General features: G+C 32.7%; 3 protein-coding genes across 3 annotated transcripts; 1 reads left to right on the forward strand and 2 right to left on the reverse strand.

Annotated features, from left to right (window-relative positions):
* Positions 1-46: 46 nt before the first annotated feature.
* Akirin (akirin) lies at positions 47-4,554 on the reverse strand. Its single transcript, XM_072909059.1, has 5 exons — positions 3,919-4,554; positions 1,953-2,143; positions 1,554-1,716; positions 1,406-1,462; positions 47-1,316 (listed from the first exon to the last, which is right to left on the reverse strand). Exons 1-4 carry the CDS (start codon positions 4,106-4,108, stop codon positions 1,452-1,454), a joined length of 555 nt encoding a protein of 184 aa, XP_072765160.1. The 5' UTR covers positions 4,109-4,554; the 3' UTR covers positions 47-1,316; positions 1,406-1,451.
* Positions 4,555-7,888: 3,334 nt separating this feature from the next.
* Positions 7,889-10,776, forward strand: LOC140675086 (leucine-rich repeat protein soc-2 homolog). Its single transcript, XM_072909133.1, has one exon. It carries the CDS (start codon positions 8,170-8,172, stop codon positions 10,036-10,038), a length of 1,869 nt encoding a protein of 622 aa, XP_072765234.1. The 5' UTR covers positions 7,889-8,169; the 3' UTR covers positions 10,039-10,776.
* Positions 10,777-15,961: 5,185 nt separating this feature from the next.
* Positions 15,962-17,238, reverse strand: LOC140675422 (uncharacterized). Its single transcript, XM_072909886.1, has 5 exons — positions 17,050-17,238; positions 16,726-16,885; positions 16,470-16,644; positions 16,151-16,391; positions 15,962-16,063 (listed from the first exon to the last, which is right to left on the reverse strand). The coding sequence occupies exons 1-5, from the start codon at positions 17,236-17,238 to the stop codon at positions 15,962-15,964; spliced, it is 867 nt and encodes a 288-aa protein (XP_072765987.1).
* Between the last annotated feature and the right edge of the window lie 208 nt (positions 17,239-17,446).

Raw genomic sequence — 17,446 nt, forward strand, 5'->3', positions numbered from 1 at the left:
AACTATACAGAAATTCGTTGCTACCAGGGAACAGAAATACTGTATGTGACGAGATTTTATGAAATCTTTATTCCAAATACTTATACTTCACAATGCCTTCATACAATGCCTACTACAGTCTACGATATTAATCCGACATTTTTGCGGCTCTTGTAAATGTTTATATTAAATGAGATCGTTTTCCTTTTTTTTTTTTTTTTATAAAAATTTTTAATAAAGCGTGAAACAAATATAACAACTGGAATAAAAAATAACTGCAAAATATTAGTTTTACAATTTTACATCGTATTCTTACACAGAATGGCTAATTTTCTAGTCAAACAAAAAGTCTTAGAATCTTTTCGATGCGAGCCTATTAAGGCTAGGTTTCGAAATTTACTGCATTGAAAATCTATAATATACGTGACGTAAATTGCAGATTTCCAGTACTAGCAATGAATTTCGAAACACAGCCTAAAACTTGCAAACCAATCGAAATAAATTTACTATCCATTTAACAAGTTATGCTAATGTATTTTTCATGTATAGGTTTCGGTTTACAAATAATTAATAGAACTATTTAATCTCTTAATTTACGCAATCATACATTGAGTTCTAAACGTTATCTCGCTTCTCGCAGAGCAGTTAGAGCTCGGGAAAGGCAATCCTTTTAATCACGCACATCTCTTCGAAATTCGCGAAATGCAAGATACACATTTGTGTTAAGATACTTAGAGCATTGTTTGTCATATATACTTGAGCAATATCTAAATTATCATAGCATCAAGATGAATAAACAAAAAATTATATGGAATACATCACTTAGCGTTCACACAATGCTCTATCTGCACAATGTGTACAAAATCTCAAGAATTTCTGTCTGCATTTTATAATCTCTCTCAAACGAGTTAAGAGAAAAATATATCTGTGACAAGCTAGGAGAAAAATTTCTCAGCTCTCTTTTTCTTTCCCTTTTTCAGCTGGATATCAAGCCTCACACTGCATATGCATCATATTTTTAACCATAATAACATTTGTACATAAGTAGAATCAGTTCCCTGATACCAGCGTACTTCTAATGTTGAACAGTACAAATATGTTAGTCTCGAAAGTATACATGGTAAATTTTCATAGTTTGTAATTCGACGCAATTTTTCTTTTTTTTTTCTTCTATAAACTTACGTCATTAATTTTTTTTTTTTTTTCTTCTTTTTTAGCCCTTTTCTTTCCAATGTTTTGATAAAAACATCGTTTCTTATTCTTTTAGAGATGATTTCCGCAACAAGGCGACGCTGTGAATCTCAGCGCAAGCAAAATTTGTCTCACACAGTAGAAATCTACAGTACAACAAAACAAAAAAAGTTTTTTAATTGATTTCTTCTTTATGATGATTCACGAGCAAAAAAAAGACATTTACAAAATTTACCTAATGTTCTTCACAGAAATATCTCCTTATAAATAAGACTCTTTTCTTATGATAGATCTGAAAATAAAAAAAGTTGCAAGTTGTAATATATAATGAATAAAAAGTATAAACAAACGTGCAGATGTTCTAAAAATAAATTAATACTTACAACTCGGTGCAGCCGCAGACTCGAATCTCTTTTGTATCTGATCGTATGTGAATTTAACAAAAGCGTCGTACTGTTCGGACAGTTTTAAATGTAAGATCTGATCGTATTCTTCTCGGATTTGCGTTTCTTGTTCCTTGAGCATTCGCTCACAGATCAAGCCAACCTACAAAACCATTCTTATAGGTAAATCTACAAACTAATACGTATCTGTATAGTAGTAAATATTTATCTATACTAAATATCACATTTCAAAAAATGAATCTTTCCTGTTAAAAAATGTATAATTAATAAAAAAAATATATTATTTGTGTAAATAAATTGAATAATTTTGGCTAGTCAGGTCGTTTTTAATTAACCCGTTGTTTATAAAAAAAATATATATATAAAAAAAAACTCTACCTGTCTAAATGTGAATAGGGGTTTTTCCTTTCCACTAGAGCTATGACTAAAAGGAGTCGAAGAAGAGCCAGAAGGACTGGAAGGTCCTTCCATGTCTGATGAATCGCCACCATTGGTCTGAGGATGAAAGTGTAATTGCTTACGCCGTTGCAATCTGCGAATTTCTTCTCTGATGTTGGCAGCCATTTTTTCTGTGTAAGAAAATACCAAATAACATTGTTTAAAATAAAAAAAGAAATATAAATATATACAATATTTATACTAGATATGGTAAATAGCAGGTTTTCTAATAGAATTTTAAAATTGTTTCTCTGCATTTTTCTATTAAAATTACACACTTGTTAATATAAGCCAAAATGGAGAATTTTAATAAAAACTGAGCACAAGGTCATGAATGCCAAAATAAAAATAAAGATAATTTTAGGAAACTAAACGGTAAAATTTAATTTCTTAAAATCAAGGTCATAAATACAAAAATAAAAATAAATTTAAAAAATTAAATGATAAAATTTAATTTTTTAAAATTATTTTTACATTTATGACCTTGTACTGTTTTTATTAGCCCATTGCTTATTATATGTGTAATACCTAGAGCCTTATAGATATCTAATATTTGTTAATATAATTTTACAAAAGTAATTTTAATATAATATAAAAAATCATGTATATAAAATAACAATTGTAACATAAATTTATATAATACTTTAAATTTTTTTCTTAAATAATAAATATATTTCAGGTTTACTTAAATATAATGTTGATTTAACAGGTGTTTAAATATTAATCAATTATTTAAATAGAATAATAGTTATATTCAGATGCATCATATGCTTTATAATAGAATTATGAGATTTGAAATATAATTACATATATAATTTTTCATAAAAAACAATTTTTTCTTATAAAATATTCTTCTTTAATTACAATTTGTGATGTCATCTACTTTGATCATTACTGCTTTTTCAATTTATTATTTGTTTTTGCTTATTTATTTTATGTTCAATTCCAAGTTTGCATATTCCTTAATATATCTAATTTCCTTTTTATTTTTCCCTATTTCTTCATCTTAGTTTTTAAATATATAAAGAATAAAAAATTCTGTTCTTTATATATATTCTATATATATGAGTTTTTGTTAATTTTTTTAACATTTAATTTAAAATTCATAAAAGAGAGAGATGCAAAATAGATATCTGAATAATATTCTATTAGTTACCTCTTTCAATTCAAATATACTTATTAATCATTCAATCATATTTAAGGCATGCTGACAAAACAAATGTCAATAATGATTTTCTTTCAAAAATGAAACATCATTTTCAATATATATAGATATACAGGTACATATGTTGTATGTATGTATGTGTATATATATATACACATACAGATACATATGTATGTATGTATGTATGTGTGTATGTGTATATATATATATATATACACATATATAAAACAATCTTTCTGTATCATATTACTACGTATCGTCACGTGCGGGGAAAATAGAAAATGCATCATTTCTAGACGCACCTTTACGCTTTTCCTTTTACATTGCGGAAAAACAAGAAGAATGGAACGTAAACCCGAATCCCTGAGCGCGTCCGTTACTACATTACCATATGATTTACGCGTACCGCCCCCTTCTCTCCGGAAGGGGTCTGCAAATACGGGTTTTAAATCGCTAGAGCTTAGCCGCCCCTGCTCGCCATCACTCTCTCTCTCTCTCTCTCTCTCTCTCTCTCTCTCTCTCTCTCTCTCTCTCTCTTTCTCTCTCTTCCTCTTACATTCGTTCCTTTCCCCGCTTTGTCACTTTTCTGCCCTGTATGCAAAAGAAAACGAGTGCGTACAAGGGAGAGGGACTAAGAGGGAGGAAGAGAAAGCGAGATGGAGATAAACACGGAGAAACGCCGATAAGAGCGACAGAGAGCGAGAGGGGAAGAAAAATGGCCGCAGCCTGCGGTGTAATTACCAGGCGTCAATTTGCTGGCTATCTCGCCGAACGGCGACGATTTCTGCGGTAGCGGTCCGCTGCGTGGCGACGATGCGGATGTGCCGGGCGAGACGCACGACATTGGAATGCATCTTCGTCGTTTGCTGGGCCGGCCGTGGCTGTGCACCGGGTCGAACTCCAAGGACCTCTTGAGCGTGGCGCACGCCATGGTGCTACTGCTGACGGTGGTAGCTCACAGAGTGTGCCGTCTACGACTGACACCCAGTCGTTCGGGCCGCAGCCCCGAGGAGACGGGGGAGAGGAGAGAGGTGAGGGAAGGGAACGAGACGGAGGGGGAGTCGACGGGGATAAAGGGGAGCGGCGCGGATGATCTAGCGCAGAGCGATACGGGAAGTGGGGCTACGCGAGAAAATAACGACTTTGGAAGGTTGATGGATATTTTGCGCGACGGTTGAAATTCAGGCAAATTCTGGGAGTTCTCCCTCGATCACGGAGACCGATTCGGATAAATGCGCGTGGCCAACGCGCAGCTTGCACCAACAAAACAAACACTGCGCTGGAACAATATGGCCGATACTCGCTACGCGCAGCGAGCTCCTCTCTCGCTGCCTCTACCTCTGCCGGCTGGAACAATTCTCTTCTCTCGTCGTTCGCCGTTCGCTCCCTCTCTCTACGTTTTTCCTCAATTGACTGCGGACACGATGTATGCGTATGCATGATGGAAAACTCGCGCCGCGCCATTTATCTCCAATAGGAGAACGCGCTTTCTAGGGAATATTCTTCAAGTCGATATTTTTCTTTTTTTATTTATATAAATATTGTTTTTAATTTTAAAAAAATTCCACCAGAGATGAAACTCTTCCAATATATCTCTACTTATGTTTTTTCGTATGATCTAGCCGCTAATGACGCAACGGTGAACCAATACTTTTCTGTTATAAACAATGCTAGATACTCGTGTCGTATGATCTAGCCGCTATCGCCTGCAACGTCGCATGCGCGCACATAAAACTTATCTTCTAATAACAGTGCTCTGAGGAATGCAGTATGTTAAATAATGCGTTTTTAATCCTACATTAGTCTTAGAACTACGGATGTTATTAAACCCGATTAAGGGTGACGTGTAAACATAGTCACTATTAGCGCTAACAGTGTCATTCTATCTTTGTTACACTTTTTGTATCATTAAAACAAAGATAGAACGACACTGTAAAGGCTGTGGCACATAAAAAGCAGTAAGCAGTAAGATAGTAGCAGTAGTTAAATCGACCAATCATAGTCGAGAATCATAGCAGCCATTTTAAAACGTAAGCAGAGCTGAAAATTCCACATAGTTGAAATTGTTAAGGCCGCTGCACACACTTTTACATAACGCATAATGCATATATATAAAGAATTTGATTGGTTGAATTCCTTATGATGTATTTATAGACCAATCCGTTTCCTTATGTATGTGCATTATGCGTTATGTAAAAGTGTGTGCGACGGCCTTTACGTCTTAAGTCTTACAGCCAGTGTTGTGATGCGGGCCCGGTTTTCTCGCGCATGCGCGGCCATGTTGTCTATTATGTTAATATTAACAGACACGTATCTAGACGACTGTCTGCAGAGGAGGAATGAGCGCGAAAGTTTTGGCAATACACACCTCTTTTGTAATTTCAGGAAAAATGAATTGACATTTATATAATATAAAGTATATATATATATATATATACATAATTTTATATATATATATATATACAGGATGGGCCATTTTAATCCATCCAGTCGAATATCTCGAAAACCAAGCCCGGGAGAGAAAAATGTTTCAGATAAAAGTTGTATGGTTTCGAGGGGGCCATAAGATGATACCATTGGTTTGACCTTGAAAAGTCATTTGAAGGTCACGTGAAGGTTACTTCAAGTTTTTTTAAATGGAACACCCTATATATTTTTACATATTCTTGTAGCTCATCTCGAGAGCTTTCCAAAACACTTATGACAAAGTATTTTTCATTAAGTATTTTTTGAGTTATAAGGCTTCAAAGTTGCAGTATTTTGACATAAAATACAAGATATATCGTAAAATATTCATTTTTTTATTATCTTACTCTAATACTTTTATGCACAGAATAATGAGATGAATCAATTGGTGTAAAGAAAATACATAATTATGTTAAAGTAAAAATGTGTAACTGTTAGTTGCAAATTCAGATTTTTACTTTACCATAATTATGTGTTTTAATTATGCCAATTGATTCGTCTCGTTATTCTGTGCATAAAAGTATTAGAGTAAGATAATCAAAAAATGAATATTTTACGAAATATCTTGTATTTTATGTCAAAATACTGCAACTTTGAAGCCTTATAACTCAAAAAATACTTAATAAAAAATACTTTGTCATAAGTGTTTTGGAAAGCTCTCGAGATGAGCTACAAGAATATGTAAAAATATATAGGGTGTTCCATTTAAAAAACTTGAAGTGACCTTCACGTGACCTTCAAATGACTTTTCAAGGTCAAACCAATGGTACCATCTTATGGCCCCCTCGAAACAATACAACTTTTATCTAAAACATTTTTCTCTCCCGGGCTTGGTTTTCGAGATATTCGACTGGATGGATTAAAATGGTCCACCCTGTACATATTTCCATAAAATAATTTAAAAAATTATATTTTTCCTTAAACTATAAAAACTTACAAAATTATACGGGTGACCAATGGTACACCTTTTTACATATGGAGATACTTCACTAGATATTTCGCATGTACATTCGCCGCGCATGCGCGAGAAAACCTGGCCCGCCTCACAACACTGCTTACGGCTTAAGTTTTTTTATGTTCCACAGCCTTTAAGCCTCGTCTACAATGGCCGTAGAACGTAAGGTCTCAAGCAAATTGACCAATGACAGTCAAGTATTTTCGAAAATGCTGTCATTGGTCAATTTGCTTGAGACCTTACGTTCTACGGCCATTGTAGATGACCCATTAGGCCGGTTCTACAATAGCTGTCGTAAGTCGAATGTCGTAAGAGTTACCCAATCATATTCGATTATTCTTCTCTAAAGTCAACTGTGATTGGTTAATTCTTCCAACATCCGACTTACGACAGTTATTGTAGAACCAGCCTAAAGGTGAGATTCCACAATAGCTGTCGTAAGTCGGATGTCGGAAGAGTTGACCAATCACAGTTGACTTTAGAGAAGAATAATCGAATATAATTGGTCAACTCTTCCGACATCCGACTTACGACAGCTATTGTGGAATCACCCTAATAGTGTCTCCCCGAATGCGCCTTGAATCTGTAATATTAATCAAGTTACTATTCAATTATTCTTCTCACATTGAACTGTGATTGATCAATTCCGTACGGCTTCTGGGTAGTACGCTTTAAATAGTAAAAAATTGACCAATCACGATTGAATACGAGAAGAATAATCGAATGTGATTGGTTAATTTCTTAAACTTGTATCAGACTACGCATTAAAAATTGAGATTAAAGATTGAAGATTGAAATTTGACCAATTAAGACAAAGCAATTTTAGTTCTTTTTTTCAATCTTCAATTTTCAATGCGTAGTCTGATACGGGCTTTACGATTTAGGCTGGATCTACAACAGATGTAGTAAGCTTTAAGCCATAAGAAATTGACTAATCACAGTTGAATGTGAGAGGAACAATCGAATGTGATTGGTTAATTTTTTACGGTTTAAGACTTACAATACCTATTGTAGACTTGGCCTTAAGGCTGTGGCACATAGCTGTAGTAAGTCTTAAGTCGTAAGAAATGAACCAATCATATTCATTATTCTTCTTTAAAGACAATTGTAATTGGTTAATTTCTTACGGCTTAAGGCTTACTACATTTATTGTAGACCCGGCCTAAGGTGTACTACCCTTTTGTAGATCCGGCGCGTTGATTGGTTGCGGAGTTCATTACGCGCGTATCGCGACACACGCCATGAAACGTCACCCTAATGCATTTCGCGCTTGCGCCGTATTCACGAGTATGAAGCGCACACAGATAGTTGTACGTACATCGATAATGTCAATAATCACGGTCGAGCGTTAATTTTATTCGGACGCGCGTACGATACGACGTCGCAGTAAAAGGCACGGTCACGCACATTTTTCGGTACGAGATCTTGTTAATCGGTGGACGGACGTACATGCGTGGGGTGCGTACATGCGTGCGGGTGTGCCAAACCTCGTCTTTCTCTCTCGTACGTGCTCGTACACGTTCTCGTCTTGACGCGGGGCGGGGAACGCGAGGGTGGGCGGGCACTAGGTTATGAAAAAGTCGTGCAAATACTGGACGGGCGTGGGTAACATATCGACGGTGTGTCTGTCGAACGCGAAGCGCGATCGCGCGACGAGTCTCGGGGACGACAGTCTACCGAGTTTTTACATGAAGGAGCAGGATATCCCCGAGTACCTGGAGGGCTGCGGGCTGACCACCTGCACGGCCGGCGGCAACATGTCCGAGGACATGGAAGTGCTGCGCGACAATAAGGAGCACGCGAGTAATAAGGAGAAGAAGCTGTCAACTACTTCCATCAGTGGCGGCGGCGGCGGCGGTGGCCAGACCGACACCAAGAAAACCGTCATGGTGAAGCATCCGGAATCGAACAAACCAAAACCTACGACAAAGAAGAGTAAACCGATCCAGGCGGAATTGGATGTGGCCAAAGAGTTTGTCCGTTGTCGAGACGAGTGTGTGAAGCGGTTGGATCTCAGCAAGGCCAGCATTACAAATCTCCCCAGTTCCGTGAGGGAGTTAACGCATCTGCGGGAGTTTTACATCTACGGTAACAAACTGGTAACTCTGCCGCCTGAGATCGGTTGCCTGGCGAATTTGGAGACCTTAGCGCTGAGCGAAAACTCGCTCACCAGCCTGCCCAACACTCTGGAGAATCTCAAATCGCTGCGGGTTCTGGATCTCAGGCATAACAAACTAAACGAGATACCGGATGTGGTGTACAAACTCACGTCACTCACCACGTTGTTCCTGCGCTTTAATCGGGTCAGATATGTCAGCGATAATATACGGAATCTGACAAATCTTACCATGTTAAGCTTGCGAGAGAACAAAATCAAGGAACTGCCCGCAGGTGTGGGTGATCTCGTCAATCTCATTACGTTTGATGTTTCGCACAATCATCTGGAACACTTGCCTGAGGAGATTGGCAAGTGCGTGCAGTTATCTACGTTAGATTTACAGCACAACGAGCTCCTGGATATACCGGACACGATTGGCAATTTAGTGTCGCTGACGAGATTAGGTCTTCGATACAATAGATTGTCGAGTATTCCAAAGTCATTGGCCAACTGCAAGATGATGGATGAATTCAGCGTAGAGGGCAATCAGGTGTCGCAGCTGCCAGATGGTCTGCTGTCCAGTCTGTCGGATTTGACAACGATTACATTATCCAGGAACAACTTTACCGCGTATCCGTTAGGCGGACCGTCCCAATTCACAAACGTCTATTCTATTAATCTGGAACATAATCAGATTGACAAGATACCCTATGGTATCTTTTCACGAGCCAAAAATCTTACAAAGTTGAATATGAAAGAGAATCAGTTGACTGCTTTACCATTAGACATTGGCACATGGGTGAACATGGTCGAGCTAAACCTCGGTACGAATCAGTTGATGAAGATCCCGGACGACATACAATACCTAGAGAGTCTGGAAATATTGATACTCTCCAATAATCTGCTGAAGCGTATTCCGGCCACTATAGCGAATCTACGTAAATTGCGGGTGCTGGATCTGGAGGAGAACCGGATCGACTCGTTGCCAAACGAGATCGGTTTCCTGCGTGAGCTACAGAAATTAATCCTCCAGTCAAATCAAGTTGTCTCGTTGCCACGTGCAATTGGCCACCTGACGAATCTCACGTATCTTAGCGTGGGGGAAAACAATCTGAATTATCTACCGGAGGAGATCGGCACCCTGGACAACCTGGAGTCGCTCTATATCAATGACAACGCGAATTTGCACAATCTACCGTTTGAGCTGGGGTTGTGCTCGAGGCTCAATATTATGTCAATTGAGAATTGTCCATTGTCGCAGATACCGGCGGAGATAGTGGCCGGTGGACCGTCGCTGGTGATCACGTTTCTTAGGATGCAGGGACCTTATCGGACCATGTGAGATTAATTAAGATCGCGTGTTTTCGCGATCTTAATTAATTGCGTTGCTGAGTCACATTGATGTCGATTCTTAATCACGATAGTAGTACATTGTGAAAAAAAAATTGTTTAAAAGAAGCAAAGAAATATTTATGTAATATGAATATCTGTCGACTTAAATTCTCACTCTAATGATCTCACTTTAGGCAGAAATGTAAACATTACTGGGATACACTGTATAAAACGAATTTGATTGCTTTGTTTCTTCAGTGTCAAAAGAATTCTTTTCAAGTGCAAGAAAACGAATTAAGTGTAATGTAAAATTGGTGCTGATAGGATATTTTTTTTGCAAATATGGGAAGATATATATAGAACAGTCTTCTTGTGCAATGCTAACGAAATATTTTAAATATAATAATTTTCTTAATATAAATTCAAAAAGATGATTTAATTGTATTTATATATGGGTCATTTTCTAATTTATCATGTTACATTTATATGCTTTATCAAAAGATATAATTTGATACTTGTGATATGTATATTTCAGTTAATAGTTTCTCAAAAAATTATATACATTATTCACAGTATGTTTTCTATACAACGCAATGAGTTGCTTATTTATATGCATATGAAATATGAAACTTCTAAATTATATTAATTTGTTAAGTTTGCTAAAAATATGACACAACTATTTTATTTTTTATTATTAATTCAATCTTTGAAAAAATATATGTGACCTCCCATTTTTTAAATATTATAATTAAAACAATTATAAATTAAATGTTATATTGATTATGATAGAGAAAGTATTTTGTAAAAGAAAAAATATAATTATTGTAAGAATATTTAAATATGCATATATTGCAATATATATATAATTTTTTAAAGGTTAATAAAATCTAACTCACTATAGTTTGTATTTTATTTGGCAAAAATCGTCAATTAAATGTAGCTTACAAATTTTTTTAAAATTGTAATTATACTTATATATATATATATATACACACACACGCACACACACACACACACATACATATACAAAATTATATATATAAGAAAATTGTGCAACAGAGCGTATCATTATGAAAGGATACAATATAAACGTCCTATTTACTATATAAGTACAAACAAGTGAGACAAGATCTTTAATTTAAAAATGATAGAAGAACACATGGTGTTTAGAATCGACATCAATGACATTGTTTGTTGTACTAAAAGGTTGAAACGTACTTCGTATATATTGTAAGCGAGAAAAAGAGATATTTTATTAAAATATTAAATTGAAAAATTATGAATATACGTGCACACAAAACGAATGTATCGGTACACGTAAGTTTCCTCACATTCTGATGTTATATACGCGTATATTTTTTCTCATTTCTTTATCGATGTGTATGTTACCTTATGAGGTACAAAATACACTAAGATCTTTCTACGGGAAGTTACACTCTTCTGAAACATAACAAAATTATAGCTATATTTATCTAATTCAACAGTTTTCGTATCGAAGAGCGAAGATGTTAGCGATTTTTATTTATGCCAATAAATTTAAGCAGTGAAATGAAGAATACACTCTAATACGCCTGTGAAAGTAAGAATTATATAAAGAAAGAGAAAAATAATCTTTATACATATGAAGCAACAGAATGTGTATTGATTGCATTAAAGTTTTTAGATTTACTTTTATTATATAATTTGCAATAATTAGCGACGGTTATATATTTTATCGAAATTCACGATGATGGAGTAATTATAAGAACTCCATGTGCAATTATTCCTGTAAAATAGCATATTTTACAGTATAATCCGCATTTTTGTTCAAATTAGATAAACATAGGTGAATATAAAAGAAGAAAAAATTATTCGCATGTGTAAAATGTATATTTGAGACTGTACAGTTGTTACAGTTTAAGGAAATTTACGAAACAGCAAAGTGAACGAAGAGAATTAATAACAATGAAGATATTTTGTAATTGTACAAAAGGGGGAAAGAAAAGAAACGATACACGGATCTTTCTCTGTTTCGTTTACATAACGATATGTATCTCGTGCGATAATTAAAGCAATGAAGCCACTGTATATGGCGTTAGGAATGCCTTCCGAGATTGACATTTTCGAGGCAAACACGTCTAGTGCCTACATATTCAAGCATAATTATGTTGATTTAAAAAAAAAAAAATTGACAATTAGATTACGAAATAGGAGATTTAAATAATTCTATATTTAATTCTTTTAATTATATATTTTATCTTAATGAATTTGACTGCAATTAAATTCATTTTAAAATCAATTCGTTTCATTATCAGAGCCAACATGATGTGCATAAATGTCGACACGATGCGATTCGAAAATGTCTAAATCGGAAATCAAGACATTTCTGATGCCTTCTATACTGTTAGAGTGCTTTCATTAGATTAAAGAAGATTGCGCTGCCAAATGTAAACGTAAAAGAAGAAACGAAGGACGTGACATATATTGAGCATTTTCTTGAGATTATAATTTGCTAAGTTCCATAAAATCGATCGATTTTGTTTGCTATCTTATTTCTCTTTCATATCAACGTTGTTGTTCTACTCTCAGCTCTACACAAAGAAATAGTGCCAATATATTTATAAAGTCACATGTATTATATATATATATATATATATGCGCGCGTTACATATTATTATTATAATTATGAGATAAGTATTATTATATCTATATATAAACAGGCTCGCATTTAATAATGTGCCTATAAATCTATAGGTTTTGAGTTCTTTTAGAATCTTTGTGGCTTATCAATTTCTTCATTCTCAATAGTCTTCTTACTTGTGTATATGTTATTAGACTGTCTTTCTCTATATATGTCAAATAGTGTAGTCATATACATATATATTAAGCTGTATTACATAATTTACGAATGCAATTTAGCCAATTTGTTCTCATATTCAACGTCTTGTGACTTACTTAAATATCTCTATATTGTTATTGCACATTTAACATAAGTCTAATTTAATTAAATTAATTCAAATGAGATATAACAAATATCGCAAGAATTTGGATTCTGATTTTTCCACGAATAATAAGATGATAAGTTAATTTAATGAAAAAAATATATAAATTATACTGCTTCTCAGAATCAGACATTCTCATTTAATGTTAAATGTGCGAATATAATTGTATTCTGTATAATAATCTTTGAATTTAGAATCGTAATAATTATTTTTGATTACATGTTTAATCATAAATCCAGAATCGTTAGATTTCTCCATTTTCTTCTGAGAAACAGAATATGTTCGCCAAAAGTGATTTGTGAAATTTCGAAACGGATTATTACGGATTTAGTATGTGTCGCTCTGCATTGTTTGCAAATACTAGATTGTTCAGTAACCACATCGACTATTAATTATTAATGCGTTTTAATAATTAACTAATGTCTAGTACTATAAAAGTCTCTACCACAGTTGAGATTGTTAGTTCTGCGAAAAAGAAAAAAAAAGCTTCTTTCATATCAGAGTAATCTATAAATGACAGACGTATCGTATTAAAAAACTGCAACTATCGTGGTTATGGTAATAAAATCTTTAGCATTTAAATATGCTACAATTGTCTCTGAATATTAATTATCAATCATTCTAACTTTTTTTTTTCCTTTTTTATGCCTCTGTGACGAAAATCTTATATTCTTATCTTCCATTATGCAGCAATTGTAACTACGCAGATATTTTCTACGATCTTGCTTGATAATCAATTTTGCGATTATAAATGTCATCCCCTAATTTTTCTTCGATCTCTAATGTTATAAAGTGTTTGACATTGCTGTTGTAATTTATGGTTTAGTATAATTCTGTCGTTACACATTAAACGTGTCTCATACAATTTATTAATTATGCTATCTATACATTCTCTTTGTATTGTTATTATATGTTTGTTATGCCATGCGAATTGTAAAACGCGTGGACAAAGACATTTGAGTTTAAATTAGAAGATGGAACTTAGCAAATTCTCCGTTTAAAATATTTTTTCTCTCCGTGTTAAGGTTTAATGTGTAATGCGTTGCAAATTCGCGCTTCAATATGAGTATATATATATACTTTTTATGTATCTATTTGTGTCTACGTCAGTATGTATCTATGTTTTATGGAGATAGCAGAGCATACACTCGTGTTTACTCGTACTTTTCTGATATTGTGTAAAATTCGACTCTTTGGCTTCCTGTTTTAAAGTCGGTAAGAATCTTTGTTGCTGAGGTGAATTGTTGTCACGATTGCATATAGCATTGTGTGTAACATAAATTAGATTTTTTTTCTATTAGATTGTGTATATATATATATATATATATATAGATGATATTGATGATTTTAATGTTGTTGTATTTTCAATTAAAAATAATTAGCAAAAGCGTTCTCGTTTTCGCATCCTTGCATAGATTATTAATTTGTTACGAATGAGAAAACGTTGTGAAGGAAAATATATTGTAAAAATTAGAGAGTAAAATTTAATAATATGCACAATGTATGACAGAAATACAAAGTTGCAAAGGTTCTTGCTGATTAATGAATATGTCGAGTATTTTAAATCTGAAAGTGAAAATTTTTTTTCATTGTATTATATAGAATATAGGTTGCAGCGTAACGGTCTCCCACTTACAGAAACTATTAATAGTAAAATACGTTTATCGACGTCGAAAAACGTCAGCGGTTTATCGGTATTAGAAAAGAGAGATTTATTTTAAAAAGGTATCATATATATATATATATATAATTTACCTAGTGTTATATATAATGTTATGTAAGGAACAATATGCATTGTGTGCATTATATTTTGTAGAAGTATTTGAATTTTAGTACTAGTATAAAATTTTATACATCTATATAGCATTTCTTTTTTTAACTATATACGCTCGTATTTTATATGTTATTTAGAGTTACAAGAATGTATTATTAATATTTTTGCAATTCTCTTATTTTAAATATTTCGATTAAGTTTGTTTATTGTTGCAAGATGTTAAAAATGATACGATATTATTAAAATTAAAAAAAAATCAAAATAATTAAGTTTAAAGAAAAAGAATATCCAGGCTTTTCAAAATCTTGGAATACATTTTTTATTTAACGAAAAATTAATAATGGAAAATTTAGCTGTAAGAGAAATACGAATCCTACATACGAAGGCTGCAATTTTAAAGAATGTTATTTTCATTAATTAGATTAATGTTACATACAGAATTATCTAATTGATTATCTAAATGACATGACGTGGCGATCGTTTAACAAATTAGTCTCTAGGTATTGTAATGAAAGTCTTCACGTGTGGAAAATCCATGGAGCCATTCACATGTAAATTGCCACAAAATTATGGTGATACAATACAATCCGTTGTGATAAACTGTTAAACAGTTTTAAAAAAGAGTAAAACAAAATACACAAATCAATAGACGGCACATAGTCCTCGTGGTTTGCAAGCGATAAATTTACGTAAAGTTGCAAACGCACAATACGCTATTCTGAGATAATAAACACTTATCCAATAGTCTATTGAGCAACACATAAAATATTGTGTTATGTGTAAAATAATTCCAAGAATGTAATATTAAATGTAATTCAGTGTACATTACGTAATTATACGTGCCGCTGTATAAATATTTCTAAATATACAAATATATTATGAAATATTTTCCCGAAATTCACATTTCTCTGCTTCTTTTTGCACGTTCTCCTTTTGACTTTTAATACAATTATTTAAATTAATGTACTATTAAAATTTATTCTTATATAGTGTAAAATATGATTTTTAAAGTAATATATATATTAATGCTTAATTAATAAGTTTTAATTAATAAATTGAGACAATTTTAACATATAATGAAAAACTTTTGAAGCTTATTTAATTTTTTAAAACCTATATATTTTTAATATTTGAATTTATGTGAATGCACGAAAAATATATGACTAATATATTAATAATTAATAATTATCAATTATATTGTGACGATACTGTTCAAATTTAATAGAAATCTCACTGCGTTTCTTTGGAGTAAAATTTTTATGTTTCTCGTTGCATGTAACCTGTAACTATTATTAAAATGTCCTATTATTATTACAGAGGATACATTACAGTGAGATTAACAAAAAGAAAATTAAATTTGTACCTACTTCTGTATTAGATATATTTGTCATCATTGTTTTCACAGTATGAACAATACTCCTCTCAAGAGATAATTGGGGATAGATTTTAGAAGACATAATTGTTATTTTTTTAGGCATAAAATTTATACCATTTTTCAGGCACAATTTATTTTTCACTGACTTCTCCTTTTGGTTGCTAATACATTCATCATATATTGGTATTGATATTGCCGGAAGTTTGAACGAAAATTCTAAAGGACTTATCAACCTAAAAAAATTTTGTGAAATTATTACAATTATTGCAAAATATTGATTATAATGAAATGTAAAAATGTTGTAAACGTACCTAAGTAATTCTGTGATATCATCCGCAATTAATTGGAATTGTCGTAAATCCATCAAAGTACTTTCCATCTCTTGTTTGACATTTTTTTCACGATTTAAGCTAAATATTTCTGCTCTAATTGTATCAATTTCGTTTATAAGATCAGTTATCAGTTCTGATGAGCTCTTTTCGATATCTAATAAAATTATTTTTTCTTTAAAGAAAAAAATCTAAATTCTTAAATTTTAATTTTGAATTCTTACTGCATTAATCGTACCATCTTTATCATTGTTCCTTTTTTGCTTTGTATAATGATCAGTTTTTATAATAAAGGGATAATATTTGAAGATATCAGAGAAATTATGTTTATGAGAAAATTGCCATACTTGTTCGCAAAATGAATCTTCTACTGACCATACTTGATAATTTAATTCTTTCTAAATTAAAAACATAACATTTAACAACTCTTTTGTATCCCTTAGATATCATAACTAATAAAATGTGATAGCCATCGCAATAAATATATATAATATACAGTAAATAAATATATAATCAAGTTTTTCTGGGAATTATACATATTTTCTGAGAATTATATACATACCAGCTTTTGTTTTTCTTCTTTTAATACTTTTTCCGTTTCCAACGAACTATTCTGATACATACTTATTGTATCTTTTATAATTTTTAATTCTACGCTTTTATTTCCATATGCGATTAAAAGAGAATTCGAAGTAGCATTTTCTGAAGTATTTTTCGTGAAAGCGAATTCTATATTTTCCGAATTAATCATGTTTGTTATTTTCGCTATATCGAAATATAATAAAATTCGAAAAAAAATATATATTAATACAAGGTATTTGCACTAAATTTTAATTAGTTTCTTATATTTTAATTCAAAATTCAAATTAGTATATATTACCCGATATCGAAATTTGAAAGCATAGAATATATAAAGCGCGTTCGAGGAGACACTATTAGCGCTAACAGTGTCATTCTAT

This window comes from Anoplolepis gracilipes, chromosome 17 (assembly GCF_047496725.1).
Source record: "Anoplolepis gracilipes chromosome 17, ASM4749672v1, whole genome shotgun sequence".
In the NCBI taxonomy this organism is placed as follows: Eukaryota; Metazoa; Arthropoda; class Insecta; order Hymenoptera; family Formicidae; genus Anoplolepis; species Anoplolepis gracilipes.

Excerpts from the sequence above, each read along its gene's own strand:
- Akirin (XM_072909059.1), bottom strand. The coding sequence starts at position 4,108 with ATGGCGTGCGCCACGCTCAAGAGGTCCTTGGAGTTCGACCCGGTGCAC. Across the intron at positions 2,144-3,918 it reads AGCCAGCAAATTGACGCCTG|AAAAAATGGCTGCCAACATC; the intron begins GTAATTACACCG and ends TTTCTTACACAG. Across the intron at positions 1,717-1,952 it reads CCCTATTCACATTTAGACAG|GTTGGCTTGATCTGTGAGCG; the intron begins GTAGAGTTTTTT and ends ATGGTTTTGTAG.
- LOC140675086 (XM_072909133.1), top strand. The coding sequence starts at position 8,170 with ATGAAAAAGTCGTGCAAATACTGGACGGGCGTGGGTAACATATCGACG.
- LOC140675422 (XM_072909886.1), bottom strand. The coding sequence starts at position 17,238 with ATGATTAATTCGGAAAATATAGAATTCGCTTTCACGAAAAATACTTCA. Across the intron at positions 16,886-17,049 it reads AAGAAGAAAAACAAAAGCTG|AAAGAATTAAATTATCAAGT; the intron begins GTATGTATATAA and ends TTTTTAATTTAG. Across the intron at positions 16,064-16,150 it reads CAAATATATCTAATACAGAA|GTTACATGCAACGAGAAACA; the intron begins GTAGGTACAAAT and ends TAATAGTTACAG.